The sequence below is a fragment of the Anastrepha obliqua genome, chromosome 1, assembly GCF_027943255.1.
Source record: "Anastrepha obliqua isolate idAnaObli1 chromosome 1, idAnaObli1_1.0, whole genome shotgun sequence".
NCBI classification, from domain to species: Eukaryota; Metazoa; Arthropoda; class Insecta; order Diptera; family Tephritidae; genus Anastrepha; species Anastrepha obliqua.
In genome coordinates this window covers 101614253-101632536 of record NC_072892.1, presented here as the reverse complement: position 1 = coordinate 101632536, position 18284 = coordinate 101614253, and the positions used below count along the sequence as shown (strand labels likewise).

The window sequence follows — 18284 nt, the reverse complement described above, 5'->3', positions numbered from 1 at the left end:
AAATTCTAACAAAATATTTATTACTACAATTAAAAATATGACTTCACGGATTTAAATATTTCTTTAACATTGAAATTTAAATAATGTGGATGAAAATCAAAAACAAAAAAATTATAACAATTTTATGATTCTTTCTTCAAGCAAAATATTTCTGTCTCTGCTTAACTAACTGTAAAAAAAGCAGGTAGTTCATTTCGAAAAGCAATACAAATTCCAAATTCTAATATTGTATATGTATATTCTTTTTGAAAGTTGTATGTGGGTTTTATTCCATTTTTTTTTTTTTTTTGCAATAAATTTTGAATGTTTCCCTATTCGCCTCTTTAAATCTCCCCACAGGTATTTAATTGGGTTTAGGCCGGGTTACTGGCTTGGCCAATCCATAACTTTAACATTATTTTCCAAAAAAATTCAAATACTAAAATAAATTTGCTTATTTCAACAGAGGAACTTTACGAGTTATTCTGCCCAGTAGGTTCTTGTTGTACAATCGGCACCCTACAGTTCTCTCTGATACTACGTTGTTGATTTCAGCTGCAATGACCCTTGATGACTTCAAAAGATCCCTCTTGTTAGGAGTCTCAATTAAATTTTCAGAAGTGCAAACCGTTCTGTGCATTTTTTGCGCTGAAGGCATTTGCAACAAAAGTTCTAAAAGAAATTCATATTAACTATTAGTTATTAAATGAACTAATGAATTCGCTACTTACGTTACATTCGATATTTGTCACTTAATAGTTCAAATGGAATAGTTAACCGCTAAGTACCTACATATTTTATAGGCTACGCCAAAATTATAAATAGTAGCGCGACACGCGGTCAAGTTTGACTTTTTTTTATAAATATATAGTTTATACCTCACTAAAAAATATAACTGAAAGATTTAAACCTTGTAAATTATTTAACATTTAATACATAAAAAAACCAAATAATTTTTAACAATATTTTTGTTGACGGTGTTTCCTTCCATTTAAAAAATTATTTTGCAGATCCGTTATATGGAAGAAATTGCATAACATCGTCAATAAAAAAATAATTAAAATTCAACTCAAAATTTAAACCAATTTATTTTAACGAATAAGTTGGTGCGTGACTACCATTTGGAGTACGTAGGTTCGAATCTCCGTGAAGCAGTAAAATGAAGAAAAAATGTGTTCTATTAGCGGTTGCCCCTCGGCAGACAATGGCAAACCTTTGAGTGTATTTCTGCCATGAAAAAGCTTCTCATAAAAAACATCAACCATTCGGAGTCGGCTTAAAACTGTAGGTCCCCTCATTTGTGGAACAACATCAAGACGCACGCCACAAATATATATACTACATATACATATATATATATATATATATATATATAAAATATATACAAACGCATACCCGCATACTATGTTCGTGAGGCAAGGACATTGCTTCACGATGAACATTGCTTTATATACTCATATATAGTTATAAATTATTGTATTTGTTCGTGTTTTGATTATCAAAGCGTTATATATTTCTATTCGGAAATTTATGATTTTTATTAATTATAAGATTTTTTAACGTTAGTATTTATTTGGCTTTCCCTTGAGCAGCAACTGCCTCCATTGCTTTCCGTACAGTCTCCTCATCACCTAGAAATTTCATGGAAACGGTTGGCTTAAGGCACTCATCCAATTCGTATACAAAAGGTATTCCGGTTGGTAGGTTCAGTGCCATAATTTGATCTTCGGATAAATCTGCAATTAAATAAATTTAATTTTGGCTATTGCGCAATAAATTATCGCAGTACACTTACTGTCCAGATGCTTGACTATACCACGCAGACTATTGCCATGCGCTGAAATTAGAATTAATTTTCCTTCTTTTATTTGCGGCACAATCGTCTCATTCCAGTAAGGCAATGTTCGCTCAATTGTCAGCTTAAGCGATTCAAAAGATGGAAACTCTTCTTTTGAAGGACCATCTGCATAACGTGGGTCGTTGACGATATTGTCGTAGTATGGATGATCTTTTTCCATAGGGGGAGGAGGAGTTGCAAAACTTCTACGCCATATCTTTACCTGCTCCTCACCATATTTAGCAGCAGTTTCCGCCTTATTCAAACCAGTGAGACCACCGTAATGACGTTCATTCAAACGCCATGTTTTACAAATTGGCGTATCTGTTTGTCCGATTTCCTTTAAGATTATATCTAATGTAATTATAGCCCGGCAAAGCACGGAAGTATGACAAATGTCAAATTTGAAGCCACACTCTTTTATGGCTTTTGAAGCTGATTTAGCCTCCTTCATTCCTTTATCACTTAGAGCAGAGTCATACCAACCGCAAAATTGATTTTTCTTATTCCATTCTGATTCACCATGACGAATCATTACAATTTTATATTTTCCAGTCTTTGCGCTTGGCTCGTGTGACTGTCGCACATTTGTCGGCTTTTTTGCAGGATATGAACGGTTCCATGGTGTGTAGGCATATGAGAATCCTTCAGAAGCGCTAAATTGTCGCGTAAATAGACTTCGAAATTTATTAAGGGAGACTAACCGCATTGCCATATTACACAACAGCCTCTTAAAGCGGAATTCAGCGAAACAGCTGATTTGGCTATTTGGTCGTTGCAAGATCGAATTGATTGCAAGAATGAAAGCAAAAATTTAAAATTTTGAATTTTAAATGCAAACGAATCGTATACACTATTGAAATACAAATGGAAAGGTACTACAATTTTTTTAATATATTAATAATCTTCCTCCTTTTGATTGTTGTTTTTGTATCAATATTAACATTCCCCATACGCATACATTATCCATATATGAATCCGGGCGGTGGGAACATCTTGATATTCGCAATACAGTTGTCAGGTCATATTATTAATAATGTCACTAAATTTGTGTATGTTTTTCGCTGTCTTTGTTATTTTGGCAGTTTTTTTGAGACCTTTCGACTCTTTGATGATGTCAAGCCAAGCCATTTTGTTCTACCATTCCTCTTCGTCCTTCGATTTTTCTTTGCATAAGCAGTTGGAAATAATCGTATACTGGGATCGCCCATACGTCGAAATTTCGACGTTATTCGACGTTATATAAATACGGAGAGCAAAATTTAGTCATACCTTTTTTTAGTACTTATAGTCATAGAAAAAAGTTGAAACATACATATATAAATGGATAGCTTATGTTGAAACTTTTTACATGATATATGTGAATAGATGTAGTAAAATTAAAAGTGAAAAATATCCCATTTTAACTGTATTAAGCGATCCTATATTTGTGTATTACAAATATCATATTTTTTTTATTCATGAATTGGAAACATTTAATGCCATGTATTACGGAAAAAAAATTATTTTTTTTTTTAAACCATAATAAAAAACAATCATTAATTAATCCATTCCCATCATAATTTCTGTATAAAATTTCTAATAGTATTGATTCACAATATATATGTATGTTAGTTTCCAGTTGTTTCATCAACTTTTATATCATGATACATATATATATATATTATCATGATACATATTATAACATGATATATCATAATATAGGTAAAATAGTGTGATTAATTTTACCTGCACTTATTCACTTATGTATCTAATTTAATACATTGTGCAAAACGTCTCAAAATATCCTATACATTGGTAAATGTTTCAACTTTTTTCTCTGACTATAAATACTAAAAAAAGGTACGACAAAATTGTGCTCTCCGTATTAATATATAGATATGACCTGTTGTAATATGTCCGAGCGACTTTTCTTTTTTATGTCTGTTTGTTCCTTTGATATGTTGTCCATCCAGCTTATTCTCATTATTTTTCTGTGGCACCACATTTTAAAGGCTTCTAGTCGGATTGTGCTTGTATGTACTTACATTCGGGGAATGCTGCTGGAGTGACAGTCCTTGGCCGGATATAAATCCGGGTCGTTTCGGTAACGTAGAACCGACTGTCGTGGAAACGTATTTAGTAGTATCTGCTCCTGCTGTTTACAACAACAAATTTGAACATTCCGCAGAATGCAATAATAATAGTTAATGAAATTTTATTTTATTTTTTTTTTTTATTATTGTTATTCGCTGAGAGCCGGTTGACGGTCTGATATTGGCCACTCCTATTAAAATATTTCCCCATGATCTTCTTATCTATAGCAGATATTTGGCAGCCCTATGTGTCGTCCGTCTGTTTAGTATACACAATAAAATAAACAGATTGTAATTTCAGATAAATAAGAATTTTATTATTCTTACATATATGTTCTTTGTTTGTGATTTGGATAAAGGGAAATATAATGGAATCCGCGGCAAGTGTCCAGGTGGTTTGCAACTGGAGTCTTATAGGTGGATGTGAACTTTCACAGAGCGTTAAAACCAGAATCACACATGAGGATATTTTTATAAAGTAAGAAAAAGTAGTCCATATTAGACCTAAGTTAATCCACAAATCTTTTACAGGCCTGAATTGGAAGAGATAATAGGCAAACAAAATGCGATTCTCTTGAAAAAAACACCTAACAGTGATCCATGTGAACTGCACCTACGTTTGCCATCGTCAATCTATAAAATTGAATCTGTAACCACGGTGTGCACCGCTTCAAAACTAGAACTTTTTCTCGGACCATTGAAAGAATATACAGAAACTTTGTATGGCGTACCAGCAGATGATGATGATAATGGTGAAGTGTTCTCATATCGGTACGACATAGAAGTGCAAAAATCGGGAGTTACTGAGTGCTCATTTAAGGTAAAGCGATTTTTTTGTATTAGTAGTATACTATTATATTTAGTGGTAATATTATTTCCATAGTTATTGACTTCATGTGACGAAATCTGCATATTTGGTATCTTATTACAAATCGCACCTAATCCTAATGGCATAACGACGGGAGCCGACATTAATTTCCATAATGTACAAAAAATGCTTAGTAACACGGGACAAAATATATCACCAAGTGCGGAAAAATGTATGCTAGTCATGCAAGCAGCCAATCAAATGAAACGTTTTTCTGGAACTGGGCAATCATCTTTATCGTTTTTTGATCAAATGAAGCAAACGCTCGCCGATAGGATTCATTCTGCTACTGTCAAAGAGGATTATTCTAATAAAAACACTGAAAATATGGCAGAAGAATCACCTCGTCCAGAACTGGAGATTGCTCTTAAGACTCATATAGACCATAAGTTTTCAGAATTAGAGCGTAAGATTACAGCACATTTGGAGTTAGTGGTATCGCAACAAAATGATAAACTAGATAAAATAATGCAAATACTCGAAAATAGAAACATTGTTTAGTAAATAGAATTATTTCAAATATTTAATTTAATTTTTTTGGTGGTTTGCACATATACTTCTATGCAATTAATTCATTATTACGGCGGCCGCCGGAGCCGTGTGCGTGACTACAATTCAGAAAGGTCCAAATTCTAAGCTCAATATGGTTACGAAACACCAGATGATAGTTTTGGTTTAGTAGCGGTCGCCCCCCGGTAAGCAAAGTCAAACCTAGGAGTGTTACTGCCACGAAACAGCTACTCGATAAAAATCATCTCCCGTTCGGAGGTGGCATAAAACTGTGTACCCCTCTATTTGTAGAACACCAATACACAAATCACAAATTGGAGGAGTTCAGTCAACAATCCAACAAGGGATGTACGCATAAAAGCATAAACTTGATATTATGAGTAAACATTTTTTTTACATCAAGTGTTTATATTATCACGTTTGTCCCATTCCAGTTCCTTAATTGTCTTCGTTGCAGGCTGGAGCTCGTAGATTACATATGTTAAAGCAGTTGTTTCGTTTGATTCTTCATCTGTTTCGGGATCCATAAGAGTTTCATTTTTGTTTTCTGCATTCTGAAGCGTTTGAAATTCTAACTTGAATTCTTTATGGAATACTTTGTTGTACCAGTGTTTTTTCAGGGGTTTCTGTGTACTTTCTTGATACATTCTATACATTGTCGCTAGATCCATGCCGGCCGGTAAGTAAAGCTTGTCAAAACCATCCTTACCCTCAGTGGTGAAGGTTTTTATGTGCTCTCGTATTTCATCCAGACGTTGAGCTAATTGTGGCGTACGCATTTTTCCTCTTCCATGCGTGGCGTCTGTTCGTGGCATACAAATTTCTTCATCGTAGCAATGATCATAAAAATAATAAATACGTCGCGGCGATATATCTAAAGTGGCAAAAAAGAACTTGCTGCAAACATATTCCAATTCACCTTTTAATTCAAATCTATATTTGAATGTATATCCACGACGAGTGTCTTCGGACGAAGTTGCACGTCGTCGCTTTGGCAGTATACGTGATGTATATTTCCAGTAGAAATAGTTTTTTTGTTCATCGGTTAACTTCCAAAACGTATTGTGTATGGCTTGTCGCTTTTCTGGAGATATTTGCAAGGGACAACGGAGATGGCATGTGGTACCACATCCTGGGCGCACTTGCCTCTTATTCACCACCTTTCCAGTTATGCTTACATATTCTTGTCCGGACTGCCTCAGACGTTTCCGTACATTTTGCTTCCATTTCTCTGGCGCTTTCGAACGCTTTGCCACAGTATTTTCGTGCAGATTTACAGTTGCTGTAAGTAATTTATCATCTTTAGTTTTACACTCAGATGCTTTCACTATTGTTGATTCCACTTTTTCCATACTTTTGGGAATGTATTCTGTTATTTTTATGAGCTTAATGCAGTGAGATATAGAGCTCGAAAACAATCGATGGCATTATCGATTCCTTTCTTATGAACCATACCGATGGTTTTTTACTTTCACAATATATCGAAGTTTCCAATCGCATTTATATTCTTACAGCCGTGTTGCTGTTGCTGTTGTTGTAGCAAAATAGAAATTCCCCATACATATACGGGGAATGCTGCTGAGTTGACAATATGAACTATAATCATTTGTATTTATGGAAGAGATAGATAAATTGTAAACGTTTTAATTGTGTGAATTTATTGACGTTTTCTAGTCAATAAATAATTCTTGTGTTCCTAAAATACATTTTTTTTTTTATATGCTTTCTTAAATGTATAAATATCTGTTTCTCATTATATATTATCATTTTCAAAAGTTTGGAAGTTTCCTTAAATAAATTTAAGATTTTGTCGTAGTATCTATAGATTGGATTTAAATTTTTTGGTCACTCTAGGTGAATTCGCCTTGGCAGCTGTATTCGTTTATTTTTGTGTATCAAAGCGTCCCATGATTCAATTATTAAAGGTTTGCTCAGCTATTCGAATAGTGAGGTATTCGAATAGTGAGGTATTCGAATAGCATTATTCGAATAAACGAATAAAAAATTCGAAAAAATATTATTCGAATTACGAATACCTCTCGAATAAAAGAACACCTCACTATTCGAATACCTTATTATTCGAATACCTTACTATTCGAATACCACCTCACCATTATTTCGATCCGTTATCGTATAATACGATGCGGACATAGAAAATGTGAAATCATATTTCTCCATACAATTTATATGGGAAATTGAATATTGCGATTCGGGCCACCCTAATATTAATATCAAGGCGTCTAAACACAAGAATTGTTACGAGGGAAAACCAAATATTTTTTTAGAAACGCTTTGATGTTTTTATGCACATTTAGTTATGCACATACATATAAGTATGTATACCTGTCGATGTTTTATCAAGAACAATACCAAAGAAATCTTATCATATTAGCTAATTGAAACATGAAGCGGTCAAATCAAAAAATCACAATGTTCAAAAATCGAGTAAAACTGATTAGCACCATGAGAAGGGCCAATGTAATTTTTATATTTTTAAAAGCATTTTCTCCCTGATATAAATGAATATATAGTGAGGTATTCGAATATGTACTGAGGTATTCGAATAGTAAGGTATTCGAATAATGAACTATTCGAATTATTTGAAACGAATAGTATTATTTGTTTTATTCGAATAATGTTTATTCGAATATTATTCGAAAATAATCCCACTCCTAGTAATTACATATTATAAAATGAACTCTTGTTAGTAAGTTATATATTTTTAAAACAATCTAGTGAGCACTTTCGCAGCCTATATTTGAAAGGCATCGGCCTCAGATTGTCAAAATGTCCATCTTTCACGCTCATTGCCCCCTCTATGATAACCTGATTTAAGCGGTATGTCCGGATGTACTCCATATCGTGGTCCATATTGGTCCTGGACGTACCGTGCATGTTCTTGCTCATAAGCACATCCTTCTGAAAGCGAAATCTTTTCCTACATATTTTATTTTTCCTCCACTTTTACTCTAAATGTGTAGAGTTAGCAACCCAGTGTCTTGCTAAGGGAGCCGATTTGTCAAGAGGAAACGAAAAAGCTGCTTACTGAGCAAACCTCTTATTATTGAATCATGAAAGCGTCCTGTTTCTTTGTTGTTGTCTAGTTTGTTTGTATTTGTTTTGAAATTTAGATATTCAAACACCAAATTGCAAAAACAAGATATATATAGATGTCGCTGTTGCTTTACCGAAGTCACCTTCTACGAATTCGCCTAAAGTATAGACAATATTGCCAGATAATTTGATAATTAACTATCTTTTATTAGGCGGAATGAATACAGAAGGTGGCGTCTTCACAGAATAGTTACTTTGTTATGCACGACTATGATAAGTCTGACGTCAGGCTCATTTCCAATACAAAACAAACAAAAGGAGAAGAAATTACATGTTTGTGAAAATTCAGCGAATGGCTACGCAATCTTGTGATTTGCGATATTTAAACTAATAAAACCTTTAAAACGAAGTGGCGTGTGTTAAATTGTGAAAGTCCAAATTAATATAAAACCTCCAAATGGAGTTTTTTGTGCGTTGTTGAGCGGAATATGACGTGGCAAGAAAGTGTGCATATAATTTCTTGTGTTTGGTAGTTTCTAACGCTTTCGCCTACTCTTCCTCTTCACAAACAAATAATTCCCCTTCCTTTTGTTTGTTTATTCATCCAGACTGAAGACACAGCGAGCTCGGAAGGCACAACCTTGTATTCTAACATTCTTGGTCTTGTATGATGTTCACATTGCTCTAGGAACCCGAATTTAAAGGTTTATGTTTATGGGCAATTGTCAAGCGTTCACACAGGAGTGCTTAAGAAACTCATAGTTTAATTTATCTTTTGCTTGTTTGTGCTCCCTTTTCGCCATTCTGATTATATATGTATACATATATATGTGTACATAAAGCCTCTTCTATTTGCCATTTCCCCGGTCACTATCTCTATGCTCGATTAACTTTGGCGAAATATTTGCATGCGAAAGCAACAACAAAGTTATCGAGATTCGCCGCTAGCGAGTATGGCTATAGCCAAGGTGGATTTATTAAGGTGACAGCATTCACCCAGCTGAATTTTTCGCCGTAGGTATGGCTTACGTCAAAATGATATGCTTTTTTTGTATGTATTGGTATGTTTACATTCGTATGTTTACATTTGCTTGCTGATTTTGACGTGATGCTTGGACCAAACGCAACAACAAATACATGTAGGGTTTTACTTATATGTGTTTGCTGTCACCTGTAATAAATTCGCCTTGGCTATAGCTCATTACGCAGCACTGCCTTACCAGCACATGCAATTTAAGGCAGTTCTCTGCCCGCGTTTCCGAAATTTGTTCATATGGTTTATCTAATCGCCACTTATAGTGTTCACACTCACCAACATAAACGTACACCCGTATCAGCTGACACGATGAAAGTAATGACAGCGCCATGTACTTGTAGGTCGTTGCTTTATCGTATCAGTTGATACGGGCGATACACTGTGAAAAGAAAAGCAATACAAACATGCTTTTATATTTATCTACTGCTTTAAGTGTATCTAACAATCTTTTTATTTTATTTTGTGTGAATGCGAAACTGGCATTAGCAAATGCGTGCACGTGCGCACAAGTGAATTGCGGAGAGGGAATTTGAGAAGATCGGAATTGCTCAATTCACATTTTGGCTGCTGCGGTATGCGAACATGTTGTTTGAGATGTTCATGGGTTAAGTAAAAGAGTCCCGTTGTACCGAATTAAGCTATCTACAATATTTATTATCGTCTCCGCAGAGTGGGCTCACCTTCTTTATCAATTAGCAAAAACCCAAGAAATGAAGTCTTCTAATAATATTTTAATAACACTTACTAAATTCTACACATTAAAATAGATTTATCCTAATTGCGCGCTTTTTTGTGATTACAATGTTTTGCGTTCTTTCGCTGTCTGAAACTCGAACAATCTTATCGCTTTCAATAATGATGACAAAACTCTAGTGTTTGTTGTTATTTGACTATTCGAGCCATTCAACTTGATAATTTGGAATGAAGGGCCAATCCAAGTTGAAAATCACATAGTAGTCCGTTACTTTAACGCGCACCACAATCTTTGCCACTCCCTCCCACTGATCGAGAGAAATATATTTGACAGATACTTTGATATTTTGCCTGAATGACGACATCCCCACCAGATATTGCAGACCATAATTGCAACCCAATGGCAGCTGGTTCCACGTACCGGAATGATTCGTACCTTCGCTCTGCGTAGCAGGGCTGCACCAAACACTTCTTCTTAGGGCTGCCATCGAGCCCCAAATTTGTTTCTGCTGTGTTGGCCAAAATAGCTCCATCCGAACTCAATTCGGTTAGATGTCATGAGTGATATCTTACGCCTTCAACAGCTGTTGATCCACCACACTCTCTATTCCATGTGTTAGATTAGAGTACCTCGGTACCTGAAATTACTTAACTGTAATTCTTGCAGTGGCTGGAGCGGCATTCACAGGAGGACTAACGCAGACAACTCTATTTGTCCACGTTCCAAAACGTAATTCTCCTTCGAGGGATGCTTTAAGCTTTTCAATTTAAGTGCAGTGGACTCTCGAGAAAGGTTGTCAATATAGACGATTTCATGAACCGGCACTGAGTATTGATAGCTTGGAAACAAAACTATGCTAGGGGCTTCGACGATTGTCGGTTCTACATTATTGGAACTTCCAAGGAATGCCACTCCAGCCGCCTTCACCAAATACTTATAGGGAATGTTTATGCTGTTACAACAACATCAACAGCACCTTAGAATGTAAAGGTCTAGAATGTTAATATCTATTTATCTTACTGTCACCTACTGCTCTGAGATGAATGCGCTTATCAGGCATGAAAGCCGATTGGTAGCATCCCATCGTATAACACGGCGATCTATGCTATATTTTCCATTTCCTCGATCGATAGACTAGTTGAACTCATTTTCGCGAATAACCGCTTCTAAAATTACTTTGCTGATTTGGTCGGTTTCGCAGAATTCACTGAATACACCTTCGATGCGCGCGCAGGTGGATGCCCAAGGCGATCACTGTTGTTGTCGATCGCTTTAAGGACGTAGTCTGGCGAAATACTCATTTTTTATAGATATTTTTTAGGAATTTTTTTTTTTAAGAAAATAAAATGCGATCGTTTTGATTTTATGGTATGTGATTACTGACATCAAATAGTATACAAAAACAATTTTTTTTGACAAAAAAAAAACATACCTTTTTTTAAAAGTCCACCATTTTGTTATTTTTCAAAAAATAAAAACACCAGTCTAACGGTTAGACGCGATAGAAGTGAAACCTTCCGTAAAACAAACTGAGAGAGAATAAGACGAAAGCAGCATTAGGAGCAAGATAATTATAGGTTTATTATAATATTGCTATAAAGTTCATATTTTATTTTCTTCATTTTATTATTATTCATCCTCAATGTTTTCAATTTCAAGAAATGATACGAGTGGTTTATGATAGCTAAAATATGATACAAATGCTTTGATTCGATGTTGTCAACATATCTTTGAAATACCGCGTCAATTGTTGTTTTTGATCGTGTTGTCGATTCAGTGCGATTGTTACACATTTTTAAATTGAATGTTGTATTGAGAAAGTCAATTAAAGGAACCGCTGTGTCCAATGCAAAATTTACGTTAAAATCGCCACTTAAAATCATTGGAACTTTATCGTAATCTTTTCTAAGTATCCGCGATACTTCTGGTGTATACTTTATTAAATTTTCGTGAATGAATTCCGTGATGCTATTTATTGATTTTTTTTTCTCTCGATATTCACGACACTTTTCTGCATTATTTTTCGGCATAATTGCGGTAAATATTTAAAAATGAAAATATTTACGAATATAAAAATACACACGCGGTTGCTATTATGAGCGTCCCCAGCAAAACCTGCGTGACGGAAACTCTAACACAATTACATTTTTTTGAATGTTACAAACACATATGCACGCAGGTTTTGCTGGGGCGTGACCGAAACTCTAACACAATTACACATATGCACTCGTATTTGTTTGAAAATCGACTTTTGTTTTTGGTTCTCCGTCACCTTTGGAAAATGTGTAAACAGTAAGCAAACTTTATTCATATATTTTTCCTCATTTTTGCATCAGTAAAATTAAACAAACGCCGTAGCCGAATGGGTTGGTGCGTGACTACTATTCAGAATTCACAGAGAGAACGTCAGTTCGAATCTCGGTGAAAACACCAAAATTAAGGAAAACTATTTTTCTAATAGCGCTCACCCCTCAGCAGGCAATGGCAAAACACCGAGTGTATTTCTGCCATGAAAAAAAGCTCCTCATAAACATATCATAAAATAAAATAAAATAACTGTATAAAAAAATTGTTTTTCTTGTTTTTCGAACCAAGGATTTTGGATCGGAAGCTCACATTGCTAGCCGCTCGGCTATCGCGCCATGCTGTCGGCGCTGGCCTTAAAGTTATTTAGTTCTTCGCTACGTGTATATGTAATATTCGTAGCCAAGAGTGTCGCTTTTTTCGTTTCACTTTTTCTCAAATCACTCCCAACGATTCTAAAGAAGTTTTCACTTCAAAAATTTCCCCATTGTCACACCTGCCAGAATGACAATCCTACAGAATAATAATCAGTTCAACTTTTTCGTTTCAGATGTCCTGAAGAGCCAAAATCCTGTTGACAAGCCACCTATATTTTTTTTAAGACGCTTATTTGGTGCCACCCTACTACAAAAAAATATGTAAAAACAAAAATTGTTTTTGTATACTATTTGATGTCAATAATCACATACTATAAAATCAAAGCACCGCATTTTATTTTCTTAAAACTCCTAAAAATATCTATAAAAAATGAGTATTTGACCAAACTACGTCCTTAAGTATCAGGTCAGTCCATAAGATCGTGCGTTTTTTAAAGATGGTTTTAAAATTAATAAAAAAGATGTTTAAAGTATTTATTAATCAATAATATATTTTCCTTCATTTGTTACAATGTCATCCCAACGTTTTGGCAAATTTTTAATTCCCTGTTCAACAAATTTTTTGTCCTTGGTTCTGGCAAAATCGGACCGTATTTTCCTAATAACTCAACAATACTCAAAAAGTCTCCTTTGGAGCTTGGATCACTGCTATCTGGGTTTTCTCTGTGGCCACGAAAGGCTAAATTACATGTTGAAAGTGTCAGAGTAACATCAAGGGGCCTAGAAAGTACTTGTCGCCAAAAGGATTTTTCTTTTTTGATTATAGACTCTTGCTCTTCATCGAGTGTTCCATGTAGTCACCACTGTTGATACGTAAGACAGGAATCCAGATGAATTTTTGATGCCTCGTGTCTTTGTATGCCATCTACAATATGTTTCCAGTCGTCATCGCCCTCAATCCAAACATTTTATGTATTCTTAGATGCCCGATTTGCGAATAACCAACACGGTTAACAATACGCACTCTGAAGTATTAAAGAATAGGAAAGCCATGTACGTTCAAGCTTGACGCCAGACTTGGAAACAATATAGTAATGTTTTTCTATAAAAGATTTTTATTTTTTCTTCAGTTTCCTTCTTTCTCTTTCGTTTTTCGCTCCCACTTAAATATTTTCTGGAACTAGACATTTTAATATTTAACTTTCACAATAAACTTTACTTTGCCACTATTTTCATATTCAATAAAATAACAAAATCAAACATACAAATCACCAATCGTTAAAATACTCGCTCAAAGCATACGCAGTCAGTGAAGCCCTTATAAAAAATATCAAATCTGGGATTCCCCTAACATAGTGTGGCCAACTCACCCCCGTAGTAGCGAGACGAAAAAAAAACTAAATGGGGAATTCCCCGATTATTAATGCTCACCCGCGCTGCCAACGTTCCGCTCCAAAATATGTAGAAACCAATGGATGAATTTTAAAATGAATAAGAACCTGCAATGATCGGTATTTTGACGGTCGTAAGTAAGTAAAATTACTTGGCACGCGTGCTTTTCTAAAAATTAATAAAAACATCTTTTTGTTAAGTTCGGTTGAAATGCTTAACGGTTTATTGATTGGATTTTAAGCAGAATTAAAATAATATACTTTTCACATAAAATAAATTACTCATGTACAATATAAAAAAAATTCTTCAGCTCGCGGCCTGTTGGCCCGGGGCCCTCTTGGGTCGGGGGCCCGTGGCATTTTGCCACCCATGCCACCCTATTGTTACGCCACACACTGGGGATTTAGCGGAAGAAAGTCAAATTTGCAACATACCACCTACGCAATGTTTAATGGTATTTCTAAATTCCAGAATAGAACCAACAATAAAATCAAAAAGAATCACTAAACTCCGACTTACAGTTTTTTTTTTATAGATATGACAAAATTATAATTTTTTTATATTATTGAACTGACTAAGAAAAAACTTCAAAGCCCAAGGTGGTTTTTTTTCCTTTTGCTTGAGCCGACTTCCAATTTTTTATTTTTCATTTAGGGTACGAAGAAGGAAGAACAAAGGCTGTAAAGCATTTGATTATCTATTTATAATTAATTTTACGAAAAAAAAAATAAAAATCACATTCCTTCATATTCTTGGATCTGCAAGTTGAGCTACATTTACCTACGGTCAGAAACTAATATCAACGTGTTGCTTAATAGCGTCTCTTTCAGTTTTAATCAATTGCAGGTGCCACCAGGCGCCACTGATTATTTTTTGGCAATGATAATAACTAAACGCTTTCTAGTGTGTGCGTAATGATAACGAAACACTTTTAATTTTGTTTTGACATTTTGAGGGTAATTCAGAATTATGAACTTACATGTATCCTGTGCGTAAATATTTGCTGGCTTATATTAATAAAAAAAAAATTAAAATTTATGAATTTTAAAAAACATTGTTTTTTCAAATTTAAAAAAAAAATAGTTTTTAAACATGTTCTTTTCATACACAAATATATACAACTTCGTTAGTAGTAAAAATGTAAATATTTTTTGGGATGTATACTTTTTTCCGGATCTCTGTACAAAAATCCCCAGTGTGCGCCACTGTACTCAAGGTGAAGTAATCCAAAATATTCTTGGTGGGTTAACCCACTTTCATACCAATCTGGGATTCTATCTTATTATTCTATGTGGGAGCTGTCGCTGATTGCTCGTGGTACCAGAAACTTCATCAACGTTGTTAAGAGGTTGGCTCAATAAAATCTATATATATAAAAATAAATAAATAATTGGCGCGTACACTTCTGTTAGGTGTTTGGCCGAGCTCCTCTTCCTAGGGGTTGCACGTGCTCAACTAATTTTTTGAAGTTTTATATCCGCCACTGGGCATCTAAAACAGAACCTAGTGTCTGCCGTACAATATATTGCGAACCAAGTACAAAAACAAAGCCTAACTTTTTTTTGTGTATTTGAGGAGACAGCAAGTCAAGATTTGAAGCAGAAAACAACTATCACTCTCAAAAAGTTATCATTTAGGAATATGCATACTTCAATAGTTAGATTCCCATTGATTGGCTCAGTAGCTTTGACTTCCCTGCAGGGTGCTTGCTGAATGGAATACTACTGTTGATCGTTATGCAATAGCATATTCAGCTACCGGGTTAGTTATACTCGTATGTTATTGAACTTAGGCGTTGCATACATATTTACGTACAAAAATATGAAAATATGAATTTATATGCCAAAAATTTTCTTTGATATCGATAGAAATTCTAATAGCTACTACGACATACATACATACTCGTATACTTAAATCATACCAGCGACTTGAAATGTCGCACGGTAATCTGGCTTTTTATGCTATACACTGAAGGACATAGATTTTTGTGCTCTATGTTATCGACTAGCGAATTCAATTGCAGCATCCGCATAACGATTTTTTGTAATATTCAGAATAAATCTACGTATGTAAAGGGTGTTTTTTTTAGAGGTTAGGTTTTCAAGTTGGCACTACTTTTTTCGTAGATGGTCTTTTTGACAGCTGTCACTTGATTTATGCTCAGTTTGGTTTGCCATTTCATAATGAATAGACTTACACCTGAACAACGTTTGCAAATCGTGCAAATTTATTACGAAAATAATGGTTCGGTTCGCGCGACGCATCGAAGAAAATTTTGTTCAGTGATGAAGCTCACTTTTGGTTGAATGGGTATGTCAATAAGCAAAATTGTCGCATTTGGAGTGAACATAATCCACAAGCCATTGCTGAGACGCCGTTACATCCTCAAAAAGTCACTGTTGGGCAGAGGGAATCATTGGTCCATATTTCTTTAAAAATGAAGCCGGCCATAATGTTACAGTCAATGGAGAGCGCTATAGAGCCATGATTAATGACTTTTTCGTGCCTGAATTGGACGATGTTGATGTGGACGACCTTTGGTTCCAACAAGACGGCGCTACATGCCATACAGCCAACACAACAATCGATTTATTGAAGGAAACTTTTGGTGAGCGCATTATCTCGCGCCGTGGACCTGTGGCGTGGCCTCCAAGATCGTGCGATATAACACCGCTGGACTATTTCTTGTGGGGCTATGTGAAGTCGCTTGTCTACGCAGATAAGCCCGAGACGATTGACGTCTTGGAAGAGAATATTCGGCGCGTTATTGCTGACATACGGCCCCAATTGCGGCAAAAAGTGGTCGAAAATTGGGTCTCTCGGCTGGAATTTATTCGAGCCAGCCGCGGCTGCCACTTGCCCGAAATCATTTTTAAAACATAATGGCAAACCCTTATCTTTATAATAAAGCTAAATTCTTGGCCATAACATTAAATTATATACGTTTTATTTCATCTTGAAAACCTAACCTCTAAAAAACACCCTTTACATTCATTTTATATTTAGTAATATTGGTTGGCAACTAAGTAATTACGAATTTTTTTTAGAAAATCAAAGACATATTTTTCATGGAACTAGATAAATAACTTTATTCTGTAATGTATTGCCCATTTTGATCAATGACCTTTTGCCATCTTTCAGGCAGCCGCATAATCCCCCGTTCATAAAACTTCTGGTTTTTATTAGCAAAAAACTGAATCAGGTACAATTTGACATCATCATTATTATTGAAATCGAAAGAAAAAGTAATCAGATGGTGCAAGGTCAGGACTATGTGGTAGATGTGGCAAAACATCCCAATCAAGCTCTAATAATTTTTGTTGAGTGGCCAAAGATGTGGTTGGCCTTGCATTGACATTATGGAATACAATACCTTTTCGATTTGTCAATTCGGGCCGCTTTTCTTCAACTGCATTGCTTAATTTCGTTAGTTGTTTAATGTAGACTCAGAATTGATGTTGTTGTTGTTGTAACAGTAATACAAGCCCCGCCAGTGTAGGGTATATACTGTTCACTAGACAGTGCTAGTTTACTGTGGCGGCAGCCCTTGGTCGGGTAAAACTCGATTCATTCCGGTAACGTAGAACCGGCTGCCATGGGACTGTATCGGGAATTGATCGTTCGGTTGGGTGGTAAGAGTTGAAAGTAGACAATTCCTTGGTAATCCCACCAAACTGATAACAAAACCTTCTTTTGATGAATATCAGCCTTTGATGTTGTTTGAGTTGGTTCACCTGGCCTGCTCCACGATCTTTTCCGCTTGATATTGTTGTAAACAAGCCATTCCATCGCCAGTTATCAGTCGTTTTAAAAATAGATAATTTTCATTACGTTTCTTTAGTAAATCGCAGCTGTTAATGTGTTGCGTTAAATGCGTTTCTTTCAGTTCGTGAGGAAACCATTTATCGAGTTTTTGAACATAGCCAAGTTGTTTTAAGTGATTTTCAATGCATGCATGTGATACGTGAAGCTTCTCTGCAATCTCACGAGTTGTACTGTGACGATCCGAATCGATTATTGCTTTGATTAGGGAGTTATCAACTTCATCTGGTCGTCCAGAGCGTGTTTCATCTTTGTGTGAAAAATCACCAGAACGAATTTTGACACTGCCGTTCTCTTAAGGCTTCGTCACCATAAACAGCACATAACTTTTTATGAGCTTGCGATGTGGTTTTCCTTTTGCGTAAATAAAAAAAGAAAATATGACGAAAATGTTCC

The 18284-nt window shown here is 35.3% G+C and overlaps 2 protein-coding genes across 2 annotated transcripts; one reads left to right on the top strand and one right to left on the bottom strand.

The window, feature by feature from the left end:
* Positions 1 to 1438: 1438 nt before the first annotated feature.
* LOC129235431 (phosphoglycerate mutase 2-like) lies at positions 1439 to 2660 on the bottom strand. The gene is made up of 2 exons (XM_054869263.1): positions 1775 to 2660; positions 1439 to 1715 (listed from the first exon to the last, which is right to left on the bottom strand). Exons 1-2 carry the CDS (start codon positions 2529 to 2531, stop codon positions 1549 to 1551), a joined length of 924 nt encoding a protein of 307 aa, XP_054725238.1. The 5' UTR covers positions 2532 to 2660; the 3' UTR covers positions 1439 to 1548.
* Positions 2661 to 4146: 1486 nt separating this feature from the next.
* LOC129253518 (uncharacterized) lies at positions 4147 to 5269 on the top strand. Its single transcript, XM_054891933.1, has 3 exons — positions 4147 to 4369; positions 4423 to 4711; positions 4775 to 5269. Exons 1-3 carry the CDS (start codon positions 4260 to 4262, stop codon positions 5258 to 5260), a joined length of 885 nt encoding a protein of 294 aa, XP_054747908.1. The 5' UTR covers positions 4147 to 4259; the 3' UTR covers positions 5261 to 5269.
* The last annotated feature ends 13015 nt before the right edge of the window (positions 5270 to 18284 follow it).

Excerpts from the sequence above, each read along its gene's own strand:
- LOC129235431 (XM_054869263.1), bottom strand. The coding sequence starts at position 2,531 with ATGGCAATGCGGTTAGTCTCCCTTAATAAATTTCGAAGTCTATTTACG. Across the intron at positions 1,716-1,774 it reads TATAGTCAAGCATCTGGACA|ATTTATCCGAAGATCAAATT; the intron begins GTAAGTGTACTG and ends ATTTAATTGCAG.
- LOC129253518 (XM_054891933.1), top strand. The coding sequence starts at position 4,260 with ATGGAATCCGCGGCAAGTGTCCAGGTGGTTTGCAACTGGAGTCTTATA. Across the intron at positions 4,370-4,422 it reads CATGAGGATATTTTTATAAA|GCCTGAATTGGAAGAGATAA; the intron begins GTAAGAAAAAGT and ends AATCTTTTACAG. Across the intron at positions 4,712-4,774 it reads TTACTGAGTGCTCATTTAAG|TTATTGACTTCATGTGACGA; the intron begins GTAAAGCGATTT and ends TTATTTCCATAG.